Source organism: Pyricularia pennisetigena, assembly GCF_004337985.1.
Source record: "Pyricularia pennisetigena strain Br36 chromosome 7 map unlocalized Pyricularia_pennisetigena_Br36_Scf_7, whole genome shotgun sequence".
Taxonomy (NCBI): Eukaryota; Fungi; Ascomycota; class Sordariomycetes; order Magnaporthales; family Pyriculariaceae; genus Pyricularia; species Pyricularia pennisetigena.
In genome coordinates, this window is record NW_021940919.1 from 1,054,664 (window position 1) to 1,080,630 (window position 25,967).

Genomic DNA, 25,967 nt, shown 5'->3' on the forward strand with positions numbered 1-25,967 from the left:
ATGAAGCGCCTCCGCACCCTCCTCACAGCCCTTCTCCTCCCTACCGCCGCCACGGCCCGTTTCGGTCTGGTGGGCTACGGGCAGTGGTGGTACGACCCGCCGTGCGGCTACGCATGTCGCAACGTGTTTGGCGCCGCGCCGCTCAACTGCACGACAAACACGGACTCCACGGCCGGAGAGCACACGCCCGAGCCCGAGGCGCGACCCCGGTGCATCGCGCACAACGATAACTTCCTTCAGACCCTGGCCTACTGCCTGGGCACGCGATGCGTCGCGGACGGTGTCAGTGCGGCGCGGCTCGAGACCTTTTGGGCCGAGCATGCGACGGGAGACCCGGCTGTGCTGGCGGACCGGACATATGGGGCGGTGCTGGCGGGGATCACGAGCCCTCCGACGCGGGTGTACAAGAGTGGCGATACGCTGAATTACACGGCGTTGATCGCCGACGAGGATTATCAGTACCAGGCCAGCTGGAATCGCTTTTACGACTGGCAGGAAGCAGTCCACTCGACGTACATGTGAGATGGCAACAAACGTAGCTTGAGTCCTGTGTGCGCGTGCTAACAACCCCCACCCCCCCCCCAATCGTAGCATTATCATCTTTTCCATCGGCCTCGCCAGCCCGCTCCTCTTCTCCTGCATCTCCAACCTGCGCCTTACGCACGGCGCCATCGACGCGATCCGGCCCTACCTCCTCCAACCCTCCTCCATCCCGGGCGGGTACAACGTCCGGCCCTTGCCCTACCTCCTCGGCAACGCCCCAACCATGGGCCAGAGCTTATGGATCGCCATGTTTATGTTCCTTAATATCGTGCTGGGCTTGATTACTTATCGGAACTTTGACCAGGCGCACCCGTGGCGATTCGACAAGACGGCCGAGATCCTGGCTTACATGGGCAACCGCACGGGCCATATCTCTTTCGCCCTGCTTCCTTTAACGATATTGTTTTCCTCCCGCAATAACTTTTTATTGTGGCTTACCGACTGGCCCTTTTCCACTTTTTTGGTCCTGCACCGCTGGGTCGCGCGCATCTGTGCCGCGCATGCGGTTGTGCATTCCATGACCCTGTTGGCCGCCTACACCAGCACGGGTTACGCCTATACCGCCGTATACACGCCGTACTGGATCTGGGGCATTGTCGGTACCGTCTCCATGGTGTTTATGCTTGTGCAAAGTATTGTTTGGCTGCGCCGCACCTCGTACGAAATCTTCCTCATTTTGCACATCTCGCTTGCCATTTTGGTTTTGGTCGCCTGCTGGTACCATATTCGGTACTGGATAGGCATCACCGGCCTTTACGAACTGTGGCTGTACATGGTTTTCGCCGTGTGGGCCTTTGACCGGCTGGCGCGGTGGTTCCGTGTCGCCCAGAACGGCCTGCGGCGCGCCACCGTCGTCGAGTTGTCGGCTGACATTGTGCGCCTCGACATCCCCGGGGTGCGCTGGACCGCCTCGCCCGGCCGCCACGCCTACGTGCACTTCCCGACGCTGCATCCGCTGCGGGTCTGGGAGAACCACCCGTTCTCGGTGACCGAGACGGCGCTGCTGCACCCGCAGAAGCGGGGGCCGCTCGACTCGGCCGATGCCTTGTCAAGCAAGGGCGACGAGGAGATGTTGACAACCATGACGACGACGACGACGACGAAGACGACGGCGACGGGCAAAGAGCCGCGCGCGGCCGGCGCGGGCTGCATCTCCATCTACGTCAAAAAGCACCGCGGGGCCACGGCGCTGCTGCGGGAGCGTGCTGCGGGCTTGCCGGTGCTGCTCGACGGGCCGTACCGGGGCGGCCCGCCGCGCAGGATCCTGAGGTGCAACCGCGTGCTGCTGATCGGTGGCGGGATCGGCATCACCGGCCTGCTGACCTGGGCGCACGCCCACGTCAACGTGAAGCTGGCGTGGAGCCTGCGGGAGACCTCGCGCGCGCTGCTGGAGGACCTGGAGCCGGCGCTGGACGGACTGGCGGACAAGGTGGTGGTGGTGGGCCGCCGCCTGGACGTCGACGCGCTGCTGATGCGGGAGGTCCAGGCGGGGTGGAAGCGGGTGGGCGTCGTGGTGTGCGGCCCGCCGGGGCTTTGCGATCACACGCGCACGGCGGTGGTGCGTGCAGGCAAGAAGACGACTGGGACGGTGTTTGAGCTCGAGGTCGATGCTTTCACCTGGTAGACGTGTTTTGTTTTCTCGCTTTCTTTCTTTTTTTTTTTTTTCTTGAGGGACCGAGGACGGTCTATGTTTTCAAAATAGAGATGGAGTTATTAGGGAAACGACAGCGAGTGCCAGATAAATGTGGCTGTTGATCCAACTAGGAATCTCGCAAATACTTGTACATAATTGTTTTTTTCTTCTTTTTTTCTTTTCAGTATCCATTTTTCTAGTATCGAATGTAATGCCAAGTTCACCTACACTGAAATATAATCAGTAATGAGGCTTGGATGTGATGCGATCAGGGCTCATATTACGAGGGCTAGACACCATTGCTCCATATACACATAACCACCTCCATTTACGACGTCGGGACCACCCGGTACGAGCATAGACCCTAGAAATTGAAACCCGGGGGTTGACGCTTACGCTTGCGCGGTTGGATCTGGCTGACCACAGTCCCGGAGAGAACATTCCGCCGGTCGCTCGTCCGCCCCGACCTTGGTGGAACCAGAGGACGCTTTAGCGGCTTGGTGGCTTTGCGGCGGCTGGGACTTGACCCATTGCAAAACCACATCGCGGTCGCCCCGGCTTGCGGGGCCGGCTTGGCACCCGCTTCCTTGGAACTGACTACTGTAGGTAGTCCCTTGAGTTCAGCCCTTTGCTCCATGGCTGGACATTGGGTGTTTTAATCAAAAAAGGGCAAGACTACACTAGACTAAATTAGGGCCAGTACGTCAAGTAGGAGCAGCTAGCAGCTGGCAGCTAGCAGCTAGCAAAGTATCGTGACGGAGAGTCCATGATAGAATCTACACTTACACAAAGCCCTTCTGGTACGATCGCCCTGCAACCCTATTTTGGTTTTCGGCATCCCCCAGATTCATACACCCTCGCTTGCCAACCGGTCTTTTGAATTTGTATAGAATTACAGCTCGCTTCTTTATCGCTGTTCTTCAAGCGGCGGGCTACCTAGCCCCGACCGTTAGCGTCGCCGACCAAATCTTTAGCGCCTGTAAGAATCGCGATTGCGGGGCTTGCCTGGACAAACCTTTCTCCGTCATGCCTCTACGCTCTATGTTTTTTTTTTTCCCCCAGTATAGCATTTTATTGCTATCACACTTTACGATGTTCAATGTCTCCGGTCCCTCCTGGGAACTCGCTTTCAGGTAGTTTATACTGGCTATGCGCTGGCGATAGTGGCGCTCGCGTGCTTTTGTATTTGGGCTGTTGCCACCCAATATGAGCACTTTACGATGCTTTTTGTGAAAAGAATTACCGAGTGGTTACAGAGCACTGCAGCACAAAGACCCGAGGTAATCACTTTGCCACATACATTTTCGGGGATTTCCTATCATCCTATGTGATTTTCCCCAAGTTTTCAAGAGGCTGTGCTGCGTATGGTCGTTGTAGACATGAGCAACCAAGGGATTGTTTTCGCATTCAACATGCGATAACCTTCGTATTCCGCTCCATCACGTAAACGTTTCCCAAGTATTTCTTCAAAGTCGAAAGTTCAGTTCCAGAAGAGTCTAAACACGTGCCACAATCAGGTAGGAAAATAGGACAAAAGGTATGGTGCCACGCTGAGCTAGACACCCCCTTTTTTTTCTGTCTTAGCCCCTGATGCGCCCTGAATCCCACGTGCATAAAATCCGCAGAGCTGGTGCCTGATGACGCTTTTCTTTTTTGCTTCTGTCGATCAAATGTCGATTAAAGAAACACAGTATTGACCACCGCGACCAACAAAAAAAAGGTTTAATCCCTACCTAGCCAAGCAGGTAACCATGCCTCCAAAGTCTACAGCATATTTCCTGTTGGCCCTGGGCGTGGCTGCCCTCGTGCAAGGGCAAGGGCCCCCGGATGGGGTGAGGGCCGCCTTGGCGAGACTACCCACGTGCACGGTATGCATTTCCCTCCTGTCGATCCCGTCTCGAAAGAGTGATTTATGCTCAAGCTGACTGGGTTCTGGCTACAGGCTCCTTGCGTCGAGAGTTTGTTGACGACGCCGGACTGTGAGGGAGTCAACTCGACCATTGCGACGTGTCTTTGTTCCAGCGACGCCGTCAACGAAGAATTTTCCGATTGCGTAGCCAAAGATTGTGACGCAACGAATGATGTTTATAGTGAGTTTCTTTTCTTTGTGTCGTTTTACTCTGGAAATGCTTCCAGTGGAAAAGGAAAAAAAAAAGGAAAAGGAAAAAAAAAAAAAACTTTAACATCACACACTAACATGGATTGTCTATTTACAGAGACAATCAATTTTCAAAAGACAACATGCGGAGAGCCAGTCAGGGATGTTGGGCGCTTTATTTTCATCGAGGAATTCACCCTTTTGGCAATTTCCAGCATCGCCATCATCCTGAGGTTGATCTTCAAAGCTTTCGACAAAAGCCCGGACATGTCCTCGATCGGGATGGACGATGTTTGCATTTTCGCGGCATACGCAATCCTAGTACCAAAAACCTACATCTGCGGTGAGCTCATCGTCAACACCGGACTAGGTCGAGACGTGTGGACGCTTGATATCGTCCAACTGACGAAAAATTCATACGTGCGTATCCATCCGGTCGTCGCTATTGCAAAAGAGACAAAAAAAAAAAGGAAAAAGCTAACTTGACTTTTTTTTTCAAACAACAAAAGTATTGGTACATTGTGACGCCCATGTACTTTGCCGCGAGCACCCTGGTCAAATCCTCGCTGCTCTTCTTCTTCATGCGCATATTCACCGAGCCTGGCGGCCACCACACACGGCTTGCGAACCGGTGGGACCTACGGCGCGCGCTCGTCTTCACCCTGGCCACGACGCTGGTCACCGGGCTGGCCTTTGTCGTCGTGAGCGTGTTTCAGTGCGCGCCCATCAGCTACTACTGGACGCGCGTCGACGGCCTGCACACCGGCAAGTGCTTCAAGATTGGCGACTTTATCTGGGCCAACGCCATCATAGGCATCGTGATCGATTTCTGGATGCTGTATCTCCCGTTGTCGCAGGTTCGACGCTTAAACATGTCGAGGTCCAAGAAGTTTAGCGTCGTTTGTATGTTTTTGGTTGGATTTCTGTAAGTGGAATTACCAGGTGCTTTCCCTTGTTGCAACGGCGGTCTTGGGCTTTTACTAATTGTTTCTCTTATCTTTCTTTTGTTCAACCAACAACAAAAAAAAAAAAAAACAGTGCCACCATAGTCAGCATCATCCGGCTCCACAGCCTAGTCACCTCCTCGCGCGACAACTCGACCTGGGACGCGGTGGGCGTCATGGTCTGGTCCTCGCTGGAGCTGCACACCGGCGTCGTATGCGCCTGCATGCCCGCCTTGCGCGCCGTCCTGTTCCGCACCATTCCCGCCACGGCCCGTCGCGTCATGAACCGCCAGTCCGTAGAGCTGGAGTCACAGGAGACTCGTTCGCAGCTGAGCGACAACAGTCAAGTCGGCAAGGCCGCTGCGTGGACCCCCGGGGGAAGCTCCAGTAAGGACGAGGATCGAGGGACGTGGTCTGGTCCCGGCGACTGCGAGACACCTGATGGGTCTTATAGTCAGTCGGTGCTTTGCGGTGCGTCGTGGGAAGAGACTGCCGGTCGTGGAGGCGCAGCTGCTGGTGTAGTTGGCATTGCGTATCAACCCACGCCGCCACTGCCACGATAGTTTTTTTTTTGTTGTCGGCGTTGACATTTGTTGCGGTTGCCCCTGAGGCAGCAATCATTGATAGTACTACAGCGAGCGCTTGAATACCCTTGTCCTTTTCGCACCAAGACATTTTAGAAGCGCAAAATGTTGATTCGTCATTCCTTGTTTAGCCGGTGCCGTTCCGCTCCTTTGGGGCTGGACCTGGACCTGGACCTGAATTGAAGATTTCTTCTTTCGCTTTTCCAGCACCATGCAACTTTTGCACATATCATGCGCTGTGTTGCGGCCAGCTGTCCATGGACCAAAGCAGTGCATACTGAGCGCGGTGAGCCCCAAAATGTTGAATATAGCATTCTCTTACATGTTCAGGTGTTCAAAGACCTTTGTCTCAACTTGCGACTGGTAATCCTTATAGGAAAAAGGCCGATCTTACCAGCTCGCTAAGGACCACCGGCTTCGACTGTAGCTTGTAGTTCCGAGATTGTTTGGAAGGAACGACGTTTTTGTAATGCCAGGCTAAGCTGCATCGGAGTCACCACAACCACTTTTTTAGCCCAGCCGACACGCTCCGGGGATAATAGTCACGGACTCACGGCTATGGAGCTTCATTTGGAAAGGCGAATGAAGCCACCCATGGTCAAACTAACTATACCGTGTTGGAATGATTTCGCGTTTGCCTCTGAATATGACGCGAAATACAAATGAGTACAAAAATAACGCTTATCGTGCGGCCATGTCCATGGTCCCCAGGATGGTAGGTGTCGCCGTAGAGAATCCTTTCGCTGCTATTATCAGCTGACGGCAAAAAATTATTTCGGTTATATGTTTTGAGCCAAAGGTCACCCCGGCTTCAAACTGTCAATCTATCTGCCTGTACAACAACACGGTTTTCCATGAGTACGATCCCAAAATTCAGGGTTGAGAGTCGTTGCTATTCACGCGATAAAGTGTTGAGCCTTGAAATGAAACGATTTTATATTTCAATGAATGATCCAATAGGGCTGTGGCGATTCAAGCTTGGAAACTATATTCTGCGCAGGCTACCAATATGCTTCTCCTATATGCTTATGTTTGTATGTACAGGTGATCAAGCAGCGCTCTCGACAAAATGGCCTTTGCTCCTAGTGAAACGCTCCTCAGATTCAGCCATTAGTGCGCAAACTTGATGTCAATGTGGCCAAGGCGGCTGTGAGGCATCCTTGGGGGCAGAATTTTCAACAACTCTTTGTCAAATCGATAGAGGCTGGCCACCTCAACACTAAAGCCGGACCGGGAATATCTAGGTTCTCCGCCGCGTGCCGGCCAACGGGATTGTTTTTCTGCACCGTTGACCATATCCTTGTATTAGAGCTATATGATTGGTTTTTTATTAATAGCTTCTTTAAAGTTATGACTCAAGTGATCGTATTTATAACTTGATGACATTGAAACGCGATGACAATACTCGTTTGTTTTTTGCGAATTTATGATATATATCTCCTCTGTAAAAAAGGGTATTGTGAACAGAGACCTGCAGTGCATGTAAATCTATCCTAGTGAAATTAAATGATAGAAAGAATGCGAATTAGCCATGCAACCACGCTGTCTCCTTTCACAAGAGTTGCGCAGCTTTCTCCCCGAGTGATAAATTACAGTTAAAAAGATTCCAAACTGGTGCATGAGCTATAAATAAACCACGAGCTTCTTTTTCTTTTCCAGTCGGCATTGTCCGTGCAATCAAGCCAAAAGTAAGCTTGAACAATAACGCGAGTCCGGGTAAATAAACTGCATCAATTCGCTTATGTATAAATCTTTCTAATGTCAACTCTGTATCGGACTTGCACTCAATATAACCAGGCTTTTGCATCCAGTCATTCTTTTAGTTCAGCTTTCTCCTTGGTTATATTTCACTTGACAGTCAGGCTTTTATTTCTTTCTTCCAACTCATCACTGGCTTTGACCTCTTTGAAAGCGGCACTATGAAGTTATTCTCTCTTGTTACCATCCCCGCGGCTCTGGCTCTTTTTCCCGGCGGGATACTTGCAGCGCCTCAGCAGCCATGGGGCTTGCACGATGTAAAGGAACACCTGAAGCACTCTGCGGCACACGCAATGCATGGAATGGCGGTTAGGCCGCCTCACCTACATGCCCCGCATGTCCAGCGACCTCATTTCCCGCGACCTCATTTCCCGCATGTCCCGCATGTCCCGCATGTCCCGCATATGCCGCATGTCCCGCATGTCCCGCATGTCCTGCATGTCCCGCATGTCCCGCATGTCCCGCATGTCCCGCATGTCCCGCATGTGCCGGGCTTCCCAGGCCTACACCATATTGTGGGCCACCCACATGGGCCGAGGCCACGGGGACACCACAAACGCGCCGAAAATACAGCGCCTACCAGAGGTGCCGCATCACCCAGGTCTTAGGTGGCCAACGAGCGTCCCCCAACCGACCGACGACTGCCATGTGGCTGTTCACATCGACGAAAAGCTCGATGGATATGGCGTCGCTACAAGTTGGGAGAAAAGCCCGCGTGGCCAATCTTCTCGCAGCTTTCATGAAACGCCGATCCCAGAGTGGAAATTCCACACTGCAATCGATTCGGATCCGGCGTGTTGCAATGCTTGGCTAGCTGAGGGCCAAACGGGTTGGAATCACAAGTGGACGGTTATGGCCGAGAGGACACCAAAAGAACAAAATCGCAACCTGGAACGGGGCACGTTTGCCGTACAGGTCTGACGAAGGGGGTCACTCCACTACGACCGTCGGCCCCGGCCGTTGGCAATATAAGACACAAGGGACGCGATTGGACGCTTGACTTTGTAGCTCAGACAAAGTAGGTCTCAAATGGTTATGCCGGCTATGATTCGCTTTTTCATCCATCTAATCGCATAGTTATTGCGATTACGATTCCACCAGCTCATATCATACACGAATACAAGGCAAGTTATGCTCCTTGATTGAATTAATCTAGGTTAGTTTATTTATTAGGCAAATTACAAGCGTCATTTCACCGAAGAAAGCACCAGAGTCAGTGATTTGGGTAATTCCTGAGGAACAAGAGCAATTTTACAACAATTGTTATCCTGTCGATCATCAGTAAATTAGCCAGTGAAAGGCCGCAGCGGTATGCGTATTGGCACCCACTTCCATACTTCCTCCCTTGAACATCGAACCAAACAAGTGGAGACAATACACACGCGCGTGTTTCCGTCTGCGTGGGGTTTTGCGCTGCAAAACAATATACATGGGCGCGACATGCGGTTCTTCAGTTGCAATGGAAAACGAAGCTACAGTTGGCAATGAACGCGGGTGACTCACACGGCACACCAGAGAGCATGGGCACATTGCGTTGGACGTGTCGCCCAGAGTTGCTTTTGGTGGACGTGCATTTAACCTCTTTGGTACAATTGTGGAGTTCTGCCGGCAGTGCGCACTCGCCTACCCGCATGACAAGATGAACCATCGCCATCAACGTCAGTGATGACCGTTGAACAGGAGCTTTGTCCCGCTGCATTTAAAAGAGTGCGCATAAACACATACCAGCTTTTGATATCAACATTTCCATGGCCCAATGTTGAATTAGACCCAGATAGAGCCTGAGATTTGCCCGCCCTGCATTTCAAAATAAGCGAATCCATTCATCCCAGAATCTTCTTCCCCTTGCGCGCATCACTAGCCACGGCCACAGTTGGGAGACCACGCAAAACCAACCCACATTGTATTCCGTTGGCCGTTTAGAACACAATGCCGGACAGGGTGTACCATCGTCAATCACTCCTGGATCCATTGGGAAGGCCATCTCTGCAGCAACCGCAAAATAGGTTCCCCAAAATACTGAGTTGTGGACTGCTCCGGTCACCTTGATCTGTACGTATGGAGTTTAAAAAATAGCCAGAAGCCGCCAGTCTCCGTGGTACGGACATTCCACGTCAGCAATAAGATGCAGCCTGATCAGTTTTTGGATTCCCATTGGATCGAAGCGATAGTTTTGTACAACTGGTTTATGTAGAGCCATGCGTTGCAAGCCAGGCAACTGCATCTATTTCTCTTCTTGCAGAATGCGTCATTTCTTGGCGGACTTGCCTGCCCGCAGGCAGATATGCGCGCAGGGGGCCAGGAATGTCAGCGTAGACAGGATAGAGCCTTGGCGAACGTAGTGGCTGGGTAACCCATCTCGTCAAGCGGCGGTGTTTGGTTCACTGCATCGAACTGGGGTCTGACCAAATCACACACACACACACACACACACACACACACACACACACACACACACACAAACACACCCATGTGACGACTACATGCAGCAGTCCCATGCATGCCCTTTTAAGCGCCCTCATATGTACTTGTTTTCTAGCACAACTGAGGCTCCCACTGTGCGATTGGCAGAAGCCCAGAACTGCACAATGTCATAGGCGCCCGGTGTGGTTATCTGCATTTCGTCACTATCACACATTCAGAGCACGGTAGGATTTGTGCTGGGGCGGTTACCGATTGGGAATTCCAGACGCGAGTGTCACAACATGACAGTTGGGCTGATCCCCGGCGCCTATCAACGTGCGGGCTGGCGACCGGCTCGACTCGTATGGGAGAATAAATACAATATCTGCCAAATTTCCCGTCTGCTCAAGGTCAAGGGTCAGTCATGTCGCTATACCAGTCTGGCAAGCTCAGCCGCTCAAGTGCGTCCGCCATGTGGGACTTTGAAATCGACCCGGATGGGGATATTACTATCGTTCTTCGCAACCCAAATGCCGCCCTCATCGAAAAGCCGACGGCAGGTATAGAAGCCCCGGTGGCAGTTTCGGAAGTGCCCGATCGTGACTAAATAAAAGGATAATCTAGCCAATTCTGTTTTTGATCAGGCACGAGAACAAGAGGTGCTGTTTGAACCTAGACCCGAACCCGAACCCGAACCTGCGGTTCCATATGAGTCTTCACCTGCTCTCGAGCCGGAGCCTGATATAAGTGTCCTCCCAGGACAAGATGACGATCCCGAAGCTGTCGAGCTACCCATTCCCCCTTCATCGCCGCCGTCTGTGATTGAAGAGAACAACGTCCCTCCTCCTCGAACCGAAGTGAGGTTCCGAGTCTCTTCGAAGCACCTGACTCTCGCCTCTTCAACTTTCCGAAGCATGCTCAACGGCCAATGGGCGGAAGCGAATCGGCATGAAATAGCAGCAGAGGATTGGGACACAGAGGCAATGTGCATCCTCCTGCTCGTGATCCACGGGAGAAACCAGCGTGTCCCGAAAAACGTCAGCCTAGAACTTCTCACGAACATTGCCATTCTCGTTGACTACTACGATTGTCGGGAGGCGATGGATTCGGCTGCGGCGATATGGATCAAAGGTTTGGATTTACAACCGGAAGAGACCTCTAGAGACCTTGTTTTCTGGCTGTTTATAGCTTGGGCTTTCCGACGAGACGACATCTTTACAGATGTGACTACAACCGCTGTGCTGCGAGGCGAAGAGCAGCTTCGGACCTGGAACCTGCCCATCCCAGAATCCATTACGGGTCAGTGCTAAAAAACGCATTTGATCACACGACGCAAGCTAACTAGCCCCTTTTTTTAGAGCTTATCGAGCGTCTGCGATGCGAGTTCATGAGCGATCTCATGGCTTCGCTGACGAAGCTCTGCTCAGAACTCTTGGAGGGCGAGGTCGGCTGCTCGGCAGAGTGTTCTTCAATGCTGCTGGGAACTCTGTTGAGAGAATTGAAGATGAGGGGACTGGAAGCACAGCCAGTAGGGATTTCTTTCTCCTCCGCGGTAGAATCCCTGCAGTGTATTCAGTCGCCCCTCTGGATCAACTTCAACCCATTCGGCTCGAGTTTTCACGTCGATGACTGCGATCTTAAAAGTATCGTCAAGGGCAGGATAGCTTGGAGGAACATAAAGGGCTTTGGCATCGCGGACGCCAACAAGAGTTGGCGCGTGCTGAAGGAGGAGATTCTGGCTAGAGCTGGAATGGTGTGGTGCTAAATATGTAGAATCGTTCGCATAGACACTCTGGGGAGCCCAGCTGAACTAGGCATCTGTCACACCTATTCCCACCGCTGTCATTTTGTTACAACATGGCAGCATTCGATTTATAAGAAGCGCCTCGTTATTGTTCAGACTTTTCATATCCCAGGGCCAGAACAAGACCCGCGAGACTTTGACGGGCAGAAAGGCGCTTACCCAAGCTTTGAAGTTTACGAGGGCTTTAATGCTTGCTGCGGCTGAGGCCTGCCAAAACCCGAAAACAGGAATAGCCCGGCCCGGCCCACCAGCCCACGGGGTGTTGGCGGGGGCCCGTGAAAAGCCCACGGGTTTTCTTGGCGGGTTAATGGGGGCCCGCGGGTTGCCAAGAAAATCCGCGTTCAATCTTGGGCCGGGCCGGGCCCACGGGTCGCCCGCCCCACCAATATGGGCCGACGCGGGCCCCCGTGGGTGGGTTTGGCCATACATTGGTGAGGGTAATGAATTACCCCGGGGTTTACCAACTTCCGGCCATTGCCTTAGATTCTAACCTATAAGACGTGCTAGGTACGGAATTGAGCTGACGATAAAGTGACAGGGCGCATTCCGTTATCACTTTCTCGGCCCAGTGTACTTGTCTGATGATGGGAAATCTGCTTTCTCACAGTCCGCACGGAACATTTGCCTTCCCCCTTTGTCGTTGACCAGCACAGTCGGGGGACAGTTACTTTTCGGTCATGATGGCAGGAAAAGGATAAGGAATGGGACGAAAGTTGTAACAGGATCAAGATTGAGGGGAGATTAGTCTCTCTTGGGTCCAAGATGCCCGGAACCCTAAGTAGTGTTTAATACCTTGCTGTCGTCCACTTTGGGCTGTTGCGTAACATGGCGGGGAGGGCTGATTTTTTTTCCTTTTGCGGCAGCGACAGCTGACTGGCAACTTGGATAGACTCGAAACGTGATTCCACTTAAGCTTTAGCACCGATTGTCTCCTGCTGTCTGTACGGACGCATCGTTTCGTAGTTTTTTGATTGGGCCTTGTAATGCCGTTATACAGTCAGCTCCGGGCAAATGCGTGCTTCAGCTCAGAAGCCCTAGTCCTCTCTTAGGATCAGCCTTTCCATCGTGAATGCTTATACTTATAAAATGGTCTAGCCGCAAAGGCTCGGTTCTAGGAAAAATCAATAACAGGTCTCGCTCATTTTGTGAAGGAGTTGCATCCTGGTATTAGTTGCCGTGGTCTGGTAATAAAGCCACCAAAATAAAATAAATTTGACTTCCGGGTATTATTTCATCCAGTGGCGGCGTGATTATTAAATGTTATTTTTATCCGGGCAACAACTGGCATAAGCTAGGTATGAATGCCTTTGTTTTTCTATATCTGTGGATTCGGAGACAATATCAACGGCTTCGGCTATTCCCGGGGCCACGAGCGACGTCGTGCGCATCTACGACCCCGGAAAAGAAATTGAAATCAAAGGGGAAATGTGTATAACCGTGCACTATCCTCCTTGGAATTTCCACAGATCCTAAATTCAGGGCCCCGCGGCCAACACTAGTGGACCGTGAAAGCGCAGTCCGTATTTGTTGCTGACCCATAGCGACTTTGGGCTCTGCTCGGGTACCGACGCATTCTCTCTTCCCTGGAAAGAAGGCAGTCTGAGAAGATCCCCGTCGGTACCCGTAGCTTTACCGACATCTTCCTCGGAGCCATTATGGTCCCTCAACATTGCCAATTCTTGACGACGATAAAAGGTTATGGAGCAATGAGTTCCTGGATCGTCCAGCCACGCTTGAGTACTTGTTCAGTTTAATGAATACTTTGGAGACGTCTTACAGCTATACGTAACAGTCTTGGGGGTTCTCAACATCACTCATATACGGATTGGATAGCCTTACAAGGCTCCATCTGGTTTGTACAGGGGCTATGGAGTTGGTGTCATTAAGCGGCTCATTCGGCTAGGCTCGGTGTTTCAGTTCCAATTCGCACAGTAGACAAACTCTAAATTGCATCGGTTGATATGATCTGTTTGTTGGTGTTCCAGAGGCAAGGAGGGCTTTTACTTGGGGCGGCTGGCCGTCCTAGCATACTGCATACCAATCATTTTTTTTCTCTATGGCTAGATTACCCGCAAACTCTCGTGAGAATCCGAGGTATACAATGTGTCCTTCGTAGATGATGGAGGTTTCGGACATAGCTCCAACACCTAACCAACTCCAGTTCGGCATTCACACAGACTAGTCGCACCATGTTAAAGAAGAAACATCCTCATGATATTCAGGCCCAAAAGGTGAAAAATCTATTTTTGTTCTGTTTATCCCGACTCGGCTTCGGTCTTCTTCGCGTGCCGATTACGAAGCTCCTAGGAACCCCTAAAAGGTTTCTTTTCTCCACATTCAAGGCTGCGACTTCGCTCATAGCATCAGCGTCTGTATCCTGCTGCTCTTGTTGACATGTCTCGGGCTGAGCCTTACAATGGTGTCGGCCGTCTCCAGGCTTGAATGATCATCACTGTGATCTTAACAATAATAGGTCTTGCCGTTGGCGTCAAGGCAAACGTTGAGAGGCTCTCGACGGTCGAGCACCTTATCAGCGCTTTCTCCTCGCTTGCAAAGGTGGGTTTGATTGTCCTCCCCGAGGCAAAGGTTGACCCCCTTGGGAAGGGCGTACGCCACGGAGACGCAGAGCAATATGATGGCACAGCGCATTGTGACTGCTGAGATGATGTTCTCGAGTGGATAAAAGTTTAAAGATTACTGCTGAAGATCTGGTGGTTGTTTGGAGAGAGGATGCGAAGCGACTGCTTGCTGCTGTAGGAGTAACATCTAAGCGGAAAATCGCGGAGAAATCGGCTCTTTTTATGATCTTCGCAGCGAACTTTATTTCTCCTGACATGACTCACGTACCGACACCGACATGCTTTCCCATGTCGTTTAACCCTGGGGAGTACCATGGTAACTGTGGCAAAGTCGTTAGCCGCCGAAACACTATTGTTGTATGTAGGTTTGTTGGCCATAGGCTGCCTCCATTGTGCGTGCAAGCCACGGTCTCTGGAACAATGTATACATATTAGACCGTTTTACTGTCGTTTTACTGTTAGCGGAGAGTGTTGCTTGACTTATTGGTAATTCTATCAGATCCATTCGGACAAGTGTCAGTACAGCTGATAGCTGTCAAGCGCCTGTCTCCCCGCGGCATGTTTGGTGCACCGTTTTGCATGATTCCTACCAAGGGCATCAATAAGCTTTTCCTACGGCATGGTATGCATTAAATTTCAAATGCTGCTACAGCCCTATCCCGGCAACTCATGAGCCAAACACCCGCAGGCGAGTCACTTTTCTTTTGCAAAACCTGTTGTTTGGAGGCTGTATTCACCGAGGTCACTGGCATTAGTCATTGGCGGGACCTTCCTTTTTTTGGCTCTGTTTTGGGTATAACACCTGCGATGCAACAATGGTGAGGATTTAGTCTAAACAAGCATTTAACCAGGGGTCACCACCATGGCATTTCTAAGCTTTTTGACCCTGCATATAATATGTAACGAAATATAAGACCAGAGCCATTTGAGGCATCCTTTTTCCCACGAAGTCTCATTTTTTTACCATTTCCAGACCATCATGAGCAGGATCGTGCAGACCGCCAGGGCGATCGACTGCAGCGCAATCTTCGCCCCCTCTCGGTCAAGCACTGTAGCGTATTCGCCAACACTGGGCTGCAGCTAGCACCAGGTCCAGCTTCTACCAGCGGCCACACCTACACAGCCACATCCGTTGGCTCGAGCCAAGCCCCATCATCATCGTCGTCAAGGGTGCTGGAATGAATGGTCCTACCGTTGTTAGTGCCTTGTTTCCCTTGCCGGGCAGGGGCAAAGGAGCTTGCGGGGTCGCAGGGATAGGGCAAGGAGACGTCGTGCAAGCGCCTAAAAACCACCAACAGTCGGAAGTGCGGCCCGGTCGTCTGCCCTCCACTGGATGGCGCTGCGCGTCCCAACCGAACGCGTACAAGCTCAGTGGGATTGGTTATTGAGACCTCACTCTACCCTCGACGAACCAGCCTTGCTGTGCCAAATAAAAAAAACAAAAAAAAAAAAAGGAATAAAGAAAAAGAATTGATTAGCAAAATACTTTAATAATGAATTTTAGTCGCAAAGCAACTCGAACATAGTCTCAGGGCTCATCCCTGAAGCCCAGAGCTCCACAATTGATCCATTTCGTGGCTCAATTGCGGCTTTGCAATATATCTGTGGGTCCATCCAAAAAACGCTCTGGTTCAGGTCTGAGGACAATTTGTCGATTTTCGCCGCTTATAACGGTATTTTCGTCAATTCGGCGACCAACACTCCGTTATAAAAAATGAAATAAAAATCGTAAAAATAAGCGGGTTGCACGTTAAAAATAATATTTAATACCGCTATTAACGACGATTTGACTTTTATTTTTATATATATAATTGGGCGAACTTGCTAGGCTTTGCCTTTAATCCGTTTATAGCGGTACTATGTTTTCGATTTTATTTCGATTTTCGATTTTTTTTATATTATTTTTATTTTTTAACCAGATTCCAATTTTTTTGCACGTGGGGGGTGGTATACGTATAAATAACGGTATAACGAATTCTGGTATATATACCTGATTATATAAACCGTTATATAAGCGGATGGGTAAGGTATATATAACTTTGTATATAATTTACAATCGAAACGCTTTTATATTTTTACCAATTTTATCGATAATAGAAGCCGAGTCTTAGGGATTGGATGATGTAGCTTTACAAACGTTTACGCAAAATCCGTTTTTCAATATCAGTTTTAATAATATTTTTATTAAAGAAAATGGTAAAATTGTATTGTTTTAATATCTTTTATTTTATTTGATAAAATAAAACTAGTAAGAGAACCTTAAATAATATTGATACATAACAGTATAATACAATTGCTATACTGAAGCTTTCTTGGATTTTACGAATAGTTGGAAGAATTATTAAGTTCTTTAGAAAACTATTCATTAAAATAAAAATATTAGTACAATATTTATTTTGAGCGATAATTACATGCACTTTCCACCGTCACGTTCATTTAAGAGCCGTATTTATATAAATATATTTCATCCATACCAAATAATATCACTTTTAATAATAAATTTAATTTAATAAAATATATTGAAAATTAAAAAGTATATTTAATGTTTAAACGTCTATATAACCAAAAAGCTATACCAACGGGCTGTGCGTCAAAGAATGTAAAAGAATTCAAATACTGCAACGCAGGTTACCCTGTATTTTTATGATTTTTATTCATTTATTTATTCGAATATTTAATTGTATACGGTGATTATACTGTTATTATTGCGTTGACAGTGCGAATATAGTGCAAATACCCGCCATGAGCGGCGAAAATCGATAAATTGTCCTCAGGCTAGAACGAGCGCGATGTTTTCGGCCAATGTAATTGGTCGAAAAGCCATGTGGCTGAAAGGTATATGGAACGCTCGGTCCCCACTGCGAAGGGGGGGGGGGGGGGGGGGTCAAGTCTAAGCACTAAGACTACGCCTTTTTACAATATCCGGACACCTATTACGAAAGCGCCAAATTGTAAGGAGGTTACGACATAGAATAAGCTTAATTTTGAACGCGGGGAAAAATGGATCACGTATAAGGTTGATGGAACGTTAAAATGCCAAATAACCGTCTGTTAGCGGGTAATAAAGATGATATATTATCGTTGCATAATCGATCCGTTGAATCGTTAAATCGATAAAGGTTAAAAAGGTGATAAATTTAAGGCTAAATTGTGAATTACGTGTTCGAATCCGTAGGTGCAGATCTTCGATCCGGATATCCGGAATGCGGGGTCACGTTACATGATTTGGCCTTATTCATGTGACTAACCTGCCGTCCTATTGAGCCTAACGGCCTATTGTGCTCATGCATGCACAGAAAACCTGCGACCACAACGGGATTCGAACGCACGCACTTCAACAACGTATATATGATATAGATTATGGTACGTGCATTATACTATTAAGCTAGATTATATATGACGTGTTTGTTTTATTGTTGAAATTATGAACAAAGACGTGATATATAAAGCTTTGTGTGTATAAACGCGTATGCGTTTTATTTGTTATTCATTTATTTATTCGATGCAGGGTGATTAATAGAATTAGCCCGTGTTAGCCGTTATAAAACAATGCAGGGTAGCTAATATAATTAGCCCTGCGCTAGCCATTTCCACACACCCCCGCAATGTTTTATTATATAAAATAATAAACAAATTAGCGAGTGGATACGTTTTATTTTATTTATTTTTATTATTATTTTCTGCACGGTTATTGAGATTTGCATAAGATAATAAATCTTTACGCAAAAGTCCGGGTATTGATTTCGTTAAAAAAGCAGCTATATTTAATTTAGTTGGTATATATTTTAACTTAATTAAATTATTATTTGTAATTTCGCGGTTAAAATAATATATTATATCGCCACGTTTAAATCTTTTATAAAATACCGCGTTTTCCGCGAGCTTTGTAGTAAACGTATTATCCATTAAAATTAAAGGGGTTCTAATGTTAAAACCGAACTTTAAAATATTGTTTATTTAATTTAGCATATTATTCAAATATATGGCTTTTTTAACGGCGTTCCGTGAAGCCATATACTTAGCTTTAATCGACGATAAAACTACCGTTTTCTAAAGTTAAAAAGTCCAACTTATTATATTGTTATCGTTATTTTTATTATAATTGTTGGACAGGTTTAATATATATCCAGTAGTGGAAGGTTTTTAATTTAGGTCGTTAACCCAATCAAAATCTGTATATCCCTCAATAAATAATATATTATCGTTATTTTTTTGGCCTTTGTCCTGCAGGTAATATGTATTGTTTATATTATTTATATTATGTATGAACTTTTCGTTAACGTTATATGGGGATATATTATTTACGTTATATTGTAGGCCAAAAGTGGGATTTTTTAGCAAATATTTAAAAACCTTGTCAAGAATTGTAAAATATTCAGCCCCAGTATTAGCCAAAAACCTGGCGGTTAAACACGTGCAATATGCTATATTTGGGCCGCTTTTTATTGCTAAATACAGTAATGATCCTATATTTTGTTGGAAACTTTTAATTTCCTTTTTTATAATTATATATTTATTTATGTCGAATTTTAAACCTAGTACCCCCGGAATGGTAAAAGGCTTTTCGTTATTTATAATATTCAATTTACTCAATATTGTATTGGTATAATCTTCCTGGCTAATAAAAGGGGTTTTATTGTTTTTATTTATAATTATCCTGTTACCCAAAAAATTGGATACGGGTCCTATATATTTTATTTTTATATATTTGGATAATCCTTTATAAAGAATATTTAATAACGATAAATCAGTATTAAATGCCAAAATATCGTCGACGTGGCAAATTATAATAATGCCAAAAAATTGGTCGTTATTATCTTGGTTTATATATACGCCTTCGTCGTATGGGAAAATAGTAAAACCTACAGTGGGTGACCCAAAACTGGATATGCCCCTGAAATGGACACCCTCCCGAAAAACTGCCATAAAAATAACGAATATGCAATTAATCGTTTTTCCGCAGTAAATCGCAATAAAACCTATATTTATTAATTCGTAAAAAGCTCCTTTACATTATAATCCAAAAAGAAAACCGTAAATCCCTGGTCCTAATCCTAATTTCGGTGTTATTACCGGATTTTGGCCTTTATAACCGCCCTTTTTTAATCTAAACCGTAAAACGTTTCCTATATACCGGCCTATTTATAAAAAAAGTTTTGAGTTTCGCGGCGCACGCGTTTTTTAAATACAGGTTTAAAATCTTAATCTTTTCGTTTAACCGCTTATTTTCGGAGGTGAAATTCGCGATTTAAACAATTTAATAATCCATAATTTTGGATACATTTTATACAAAATTAACCAAATCTTTTTTATATTCGCCTAACCGGTTTATTATTTGTATAACCTGCTTTTTAATATTTTGGGAGGTTTCTGGGGTCCCGAAAATAACGTTGGCTATATCCTAATCCGAATTACGGTTTAAAATCGTTATTTGGGTAACCCCTAAATAAGGATTTACTATTCGATCCGGAGTTAATGTTTAAAAAGGTATTACCGGCCAAATCCCGGTTTTGCGGAAGCCGGAAATTACGTTGCGAACCGATAAACCGGTTGCAAAAGCGTTTCAATAAGCGGTAAGGAACCGTTTTCGTTGTTTAGGCGCAATAGTATTTAACGACGTAAAAAATCTTATATATTACCAGTAATAGGTTTTAATAAAACTAAAAACAAAAACATTTAACGGTTAAATGAAATATAAATTGTAATTAGGTAAATATTCGAGGAAAACCTTGTTTTTAAACGTTTTAAATATAAATTTAACTAATTAGTGCGTTAAAATTTAATTTAATACCAATAACCGCCATTTTGTATTAATATTTGGTTTCGTTTTAAGTAAAAAAACCTGTTTTAACCATTTATAAACGATTTTAAAATTAAACCAGCCCGTGGGAGTTAAATCGTACGCCTAATTTTTAATATTAGGTAAAAACTATTGCGTTTGTAAAATATTGCCCGTTTGGATTACGGTTAGGGTAAATCTTTTCCCTTTTGCAATTACCGCCTCGATGATTAGCGTTTAAATAGTATTTAACGTATATATAATTTCAACCTAATTCCGGCGTTTTACGAAAAATACACCGTATATTTTTCCGGCCGTTATATCGCTTTATTGGAAACCGTATTCGTCCATATTTACGATATATTTGGGTTTAATTTCGAATTCGGTAATTATTTATTAGTGTTGGTTATAAAACGCCCGGATCGATTCGGCCGTAATTTTTTTTAATTCGCGCACCTTCCAAAAAAATCCCGGATTTGGTTTTAATATTTTTATTACGGCGTAAAAAACCGGCCAACCAACGCCTACCGAATGCGTTTACGCGTTTTTTCGGCGGTATTAAAAAAAAAGCGAATTTTTTGATTATTTGGTGCGTGGGCGCTTTTCCAGCGAATTTTTCGATTTCGATTCGACGGTTAACGAACCTTTTTTGTTCGTCAAAAAGTAGCTAATACGGTTTATAGGTTTGTTTTCGATCGAAAACGCCGTTAAAGCGACGTATAAGGGTGGTTTTTGGTACGGCCCACTACGCGGCCGCTTTATTTTTCGAAATGCCTGATTTTACGGCTTTAACCGCCTGAGTAAGCCTAAATTCCAAATTTCTCGGTATTACGGCTTTTTTCGGCTTCAAAAACGCGTTTTTTGCGGTGCGTTATTGCGTTAAAGTAGGTGGGTTGTGTTAAAGATGTTAGAAATTGCTAACAAAACAGGTGTCCATTTCAGGTGCATGTCCACTTATGGGTTACCCACTGTAATTTTATCAACGTTTTGGTAAAATATTTATACCAAAGTTTAGGCGTTTAATTAAATTCATTTAGGGCTTTATTTAATTTACCCACTTTATTTATATATGCTTTATCTATATATAGCCCCTGTAGGTAACTTTATATATATTTCGGTATTAATATTTGCGTGGAAAGTCGCGTTTTTAACGTTATATTAAATAGCGTACCACCTTTTATGTAATGCTAGCATTATAAATATATACCAGGGTTTTGTTTTACAAATTGTAAAAAAGGTATCCAGGTAATTAACACCCATAATTTGGTGGAATCCCTATATTACCCATTTGGTTCTATAACGATACCGTTTATTAATATCCATAATAAAACGAATATTATTTATATTGTTTGATAGTTTTTTCTTAAAAACTTAGCGCCCAATTATAACTATTTCATTTAAAGGTAAATCCTTTATAGTAAATGTGTTGGATTCTATTAAGCTATTATTTTCGTTTTTGCAAACCTGCAGCCAATTTTTCCAATCTTGGCTTTGCATGGCTTGTTTATAGGTATTCGATTACATTTACGAGCTTGTTATTAATACGTAATTATTTTCGTTAAAATGAAGTTTTAACGATTTGTTAATATTACGTATTGTAAATAAAACGTTATTATATATTTTATATTCTGCAAAATTTATTGGGGGTCTACTTTTTATATTTACTTTAATAGACGAATTACTAGCTGTTTGGGGATTATTGCTATTATTACCGACGTTGTTATTATTAACATTATAAACGTTATTCGCGTTATTAACTTTATTAATGTTATTTTTATTAACGTTGTCGTTTTTATTTTTATTTATATTTATATTATTTACTGGATTTACCTCGAAATCTGGTGAAAAGAATCCGACCTCGATTATGTTATTAATATTGGCATTTTCGTTGTTTATATGTGGATAAAATTTATCTGTTATAAAGGTAATATCTCTAACCAGGAGATATTTCCTTTTATATGGGTCCTATATTTTATATATTTTTATATTAGCTGTAAAACCTATTAAAATACCAATTTTATTGCGAATTTCGAGCGTTTTTTTGTCATGGTTATCGTTATAGTAAATAATATATCCCCAAAATTATATAAAGTTATTTACGAGAATTGCATTGGCGATTTCACTTATATTGTGAAATATATTAGTTTGCGTCTGTATATTTAAAGCCGTATATGGGGTGTTATTTTATAGGTATACAGCGGTTAATAAAGCCTTACCCTATTAATAGTTAGGTGTTTTATTATTAAATAGCAAAGCCCTAATTTTATTAAATAGGGTTAAATTTATACGTTTTATCAAGCTATTTGGCTCTTTTGTATATGCAGGCGTAAAATGGTGTATAATACCGTTATTTTGTAACGCAATTTCAAATTGGGTACTTATATATTCGCCTCCATTATCGGTAAAGAATTTTTTTATTGTTTTTTTACCAATAATATTAACGGTTTTATTCGCCATTTATTTTTTATATATATCAAATACCTCTAGGGCATTAGCCTTTGTTTTTAACAATGCAACACGTAAATAACGTGACTTTTTATCCAAAAACGTTATATAATATTTATAATAATTATACGTGGGTGGATTTATAAGTCCACCTAAATCGGAATGGATTTTATTTAATATATTATAATTTATGATATTTGCAGAAATCCTGTTTATTTACCGATTTGATTTTGCAATTAAGCAAATCTCACACGTATATCTGTTATAATTATATGTATCGTTCTTAGATATTTTTATTTTATTTATTTTCATTAATTGCAATAGGGGTGTTAACCCTATATGCCCATATTTAACGTGTAATTTATATATTGCATTGGAAAAAATATTATTATTATTCAACTTTCTTTTTGTATGCAATATACAATTATTTTCCACAATTCGGGTAAATAAAATATATAGCCTATTATTTTTATAATTTTTTATTATTTTATATGTATAATTTTTATATATCATTATTATTTTGCTGTTTATAAAAGTTATAGTATAGTTATTTAATTGTGTAATAAAAAGTATATTTAACCCAGACTAAGGCATTCCAAAACCCGAAAACAGGTTTAACCCAGCTCGGCCCACCAGCCCATAGGCTTTTCGCGGGGGCCCGTAATGGCCCACGGGTTTTATTCTGTAAAAAATATTTAAAAAAAAAAACGAAAAATAAAAAAAAAACAATTTTTTTTAATTATAAAATAAAGTTTAACAGATATATTTTATATTTTTTATTCCAATTATCATTTTTTCAAATTTCTTTTTATTTAATTGAAAAAATTATTAAATAAAATCTAACAAATTTTCATTTTTACGGGTTTTTCACGGGGGCCCGCGGGTTGCCAAAAAAACCCGCGTTCAGTTTTGGGCCGGGCCGGGCCCCCCCACAAAAAATTCAACCCACCCACGGGTCGCCCGCCCCACCGATTTGGGCTAACACGGGCCCCCGTGGGGGGGTTTTGGAATGCCTTAACCCAAACTTTGGCACATAGTATACGTTATTTATGGTTTTTGTTATGCCTGTATCGTTAAATTTTACTTTTATAATTCCTATTTTATTTATATTTAAGTGGGAGGTATTACCCCATTTAACAGTCGTATTTATATCCATAACGTCTGTTATATATTATTTATTGCAATATGTATAAATTGCTACTGCACTGTTTATAATAAAATTGGAGGATTTTATAATAAAATGCAATACAATATATGGATTTAAATTAAAATAAATAAAATTAGGTAAAATAACCGCTGTAAAACAGTAGTGTCCCAAATTTAATTTTTCAGTTTTATTCCCGTTATTGAGGTAATTATTATTACAATTATAATAACAAATATAATTCTAATTGTAATTATTAATGGGTAAAATATTTATTTTATTATTAACATTATTAAAGGTCAAATATTTATTAAACGATACGGTTTTATATTTATTAATACTATCCTTACCACGGAATTCCTTTAAAATATCGGCAAATAATTAATCTACCGTATATTTATCTAAATTATCGTTCCGTAGGTTTTGGATAACATTTTGTGCAAAAAAGGTCCAATTTTAATTTAAAGTATTTAATATTAAGGTTATAACAACTTTATTTTGAGTAATTAAACTATTAAATTTTAAAACTAAATACGACTTTTTTATTTTATTTATATAAACCTCGATATTATTAAACGAATCTAGTACGGCCGAATAAAACTCTTTTAATAAAAAAGAATCCGAAGTATAGCTTTTAGTATTATGTATATTTTTTAATTTATTCCAGGTTTCGTCCGCAAATATGCATTTTTGTATATATAAAAAAGGTTTATTATCGCACAGCAATTTTATAGTGGTTAAACCCTGCGAATTTTTCTTTTTAGAATCCAGAGGTTTAGGGGTATTATTATTACCATTTATAATACCATTAGGGATACCAATGGGTTCCATATTATTATTAGCGTCGAAACTAATAATAATTCCCTTTTTTTGCTCCAGGGTACACGCGAGTCCCTTTATTTCCAAGGCCGTTTAAGCACGAATAGCCCAAATAACGTAATTCTCGGTGCTTTTAAGGGTTATTATTGGGATTTTGTCGAAAATAGCCATTTTAAATAAAGGGTTTTTTATTTGTATTATATTTTGGTAACGGTCGGGATAAGGGTCGAAAGGGACAATTGGTTGGATAAGTTTTAAAAAAAGCTTTCGGATGGTATAGGTTTCGTATCGATAGGTAGAATAACGGTGAAAATATAGGCGAGTGTTTGTTAAGGTATATAAATAGGTATAGGAAGGTGCAATATAAGGTCGGGGTTTTTCGACGGCGCGTGTGATTCCGGTTTAGGTAAATATACCGTTGGATAAATTGTAAATAAAATTATCAAATGGTATAAAATTCGGGTTAATCCAAAATAGGGTTGAAAAATAATCGATGGATTTAATGGTATTGGTATCGGTTTCGTTGGTATAAGTTAATCCGGAATTATAACCTGTAAAAAGGTTACGGGATAAAATAAGTTTAATTTCAAACGCGGGGAAAAATGGATTATAAAAAAGGTTGATGGAACGTTAAAATGCCAAATAACCGTCTGTTAGCGGGTAATAAAGATGATATATTATCGTTGCATAATCGATCCGTTGAATCGTTAAATCGATAAAGGTTAAAAAGGTGATAAATTTAAGGCTAAATTGTGAATTACGTGTTCGAATCCGTAGGTGCAGATCTTCGATCCGGATATCCGGAATGCGGGGTCACGTTACATGATTTGGCCTTATTCATGTGACTAACCTGCCGTCCTATTGAGCCTAACGGCCTATTGTGCTCATGCATGCACAGAAAACCTGCGACCACAACGGGATTCGAACGCACGCACTTCAACAACGTATATATGATATAGATTATGGTACGTGCATTATACTATTAAGCTAGATTATATATGACGTGTTTGTTTTATTGTTGAAATTATGAACAAAGACGTGATATATAAAGCTTTGTGTGTATACACGCGTATACGTTTTATTTGTTATTTATTTATTTTTTCGATGCAGGGTGACTAATAAAATTAGTCCGTGCTAGCCGTTATAAGATAATGCAGGGTAGCTAATATTATTAGCCCTGCGCTCGCCATGTTCACAGAATTATGCTGTAGGTAATAGTTGTACCCAATTATCCTGTTTATAATTTATAGAACATTTTAGGTCTTGTTTTAATATTTGGTTGGTTCGTTTTGTTTATCCGTTTATTTGTAGGTGGAATGCTGTAAACAATTTATAATCGATTCTTAGCTGTTCCATTACAAATTCCCAGAATTTGAATGTAGAAAGTTTATTTTTATTTATAATAATGCTTTTTGGAAACCCGTAATTATTGAC

The 25,967-nt window shown here is 43.6% G+C and overlaps 5 protein-coding genes across 5 annotated transcripts; 4 read left to right on the top strand and 1 right to left on the bottom strand.

The window, feature by feature from the left end:
* PpBr36_09920 (uncharacterized protein) lies at window positions 1-2,167 on the top strand (the record flags this gene model as incomplete). Its single annotated transcript, XM_029897038.1, has 2 exons — window positions 1-518; window positions 592-2,167. 2 exons carry the CDS (start codon window positions 1-3, stop codon window positions 2,165-2,167), a joined length of 2,094 nt encoding a protein of 697 aa, XP_029745227.1.
* Window positions 2,168-3,927: 1,760 nt separating this feature from the next.
* Window positions 3,928-5,781, top strand: PpBr36_09921 (uncharacterized protein; the record flags this gene model as incomplete). The annotated part of the gene is made up of 4 exons (XM_029897039.1): window positions 3,928-4,044; window positions 4,413-4,694; window positions 4,784-5,177; window positions 5,324-5,781. 4 exons carry the CDS (start codon window positions 3,928-3,930, stop codon window positions 5,779-5,781), a joined length of 1,251 nt encoding a protein of 416 aa, XP_029745228.1.
* A 2,076-nt stretch (window positions 5,782-7,857) lies between these two features.
* Window positions 7,858-8,481, top strand: PpBr36_09922 (uncharacterized protein; the record flags this gene model as incomplete). Its single annotated transcript, XM_029897040.1, has 1 exon — window positions 7,858-8,481. One exon carries the CDS (start codon window positions 7,858-7,860, stop codon window positions 8,479-8,481), a length of 624 nt encoding a protein of 207 aa, XP_029745291.1.
* A 1,906-nt stretch (window positions 8,482-10,387) lies between these two features.
* Window positions 10,388-11,728, top strand: PpBr36_09923 (uncharacterized protein; the record flags this gene model as incomplete). Its single annotated transcript, XM_029897041.1, has 3 exons — window positions 10,388-10,523; window positions 10,588-11,262; window positions 11,322-11,728. The coding sequence occupies 3 exons, from the start codon at window positions 10,388-10,390 to the stop codon at window positions 11,726-11,728; spliced, it is 1,218 nt and encodes a 405-aa protein (XP_029745226.1).
* Window positions 11,729-14,227: 2,499 nt separating this feature from the next.
* On the bottom strand, window positions 14,228-14,416 carry PpBr36_09924 (uncharacterized protein; the record flags this gene model as incomplete). Its single annotated transcript, XM_029897042.1, has 1 exon — window positions 14,228-14,416. The coding sequence occupies one exon, from the start codon at window positions 14,414-14,416 to the stop codon at window positions 14,228-14,230; it is 189 nt and encodes a 62-aa protein (XP_029745225.1).
* Window positions 14,417-25,967: the final 11,551 nt, after the last annotated feature.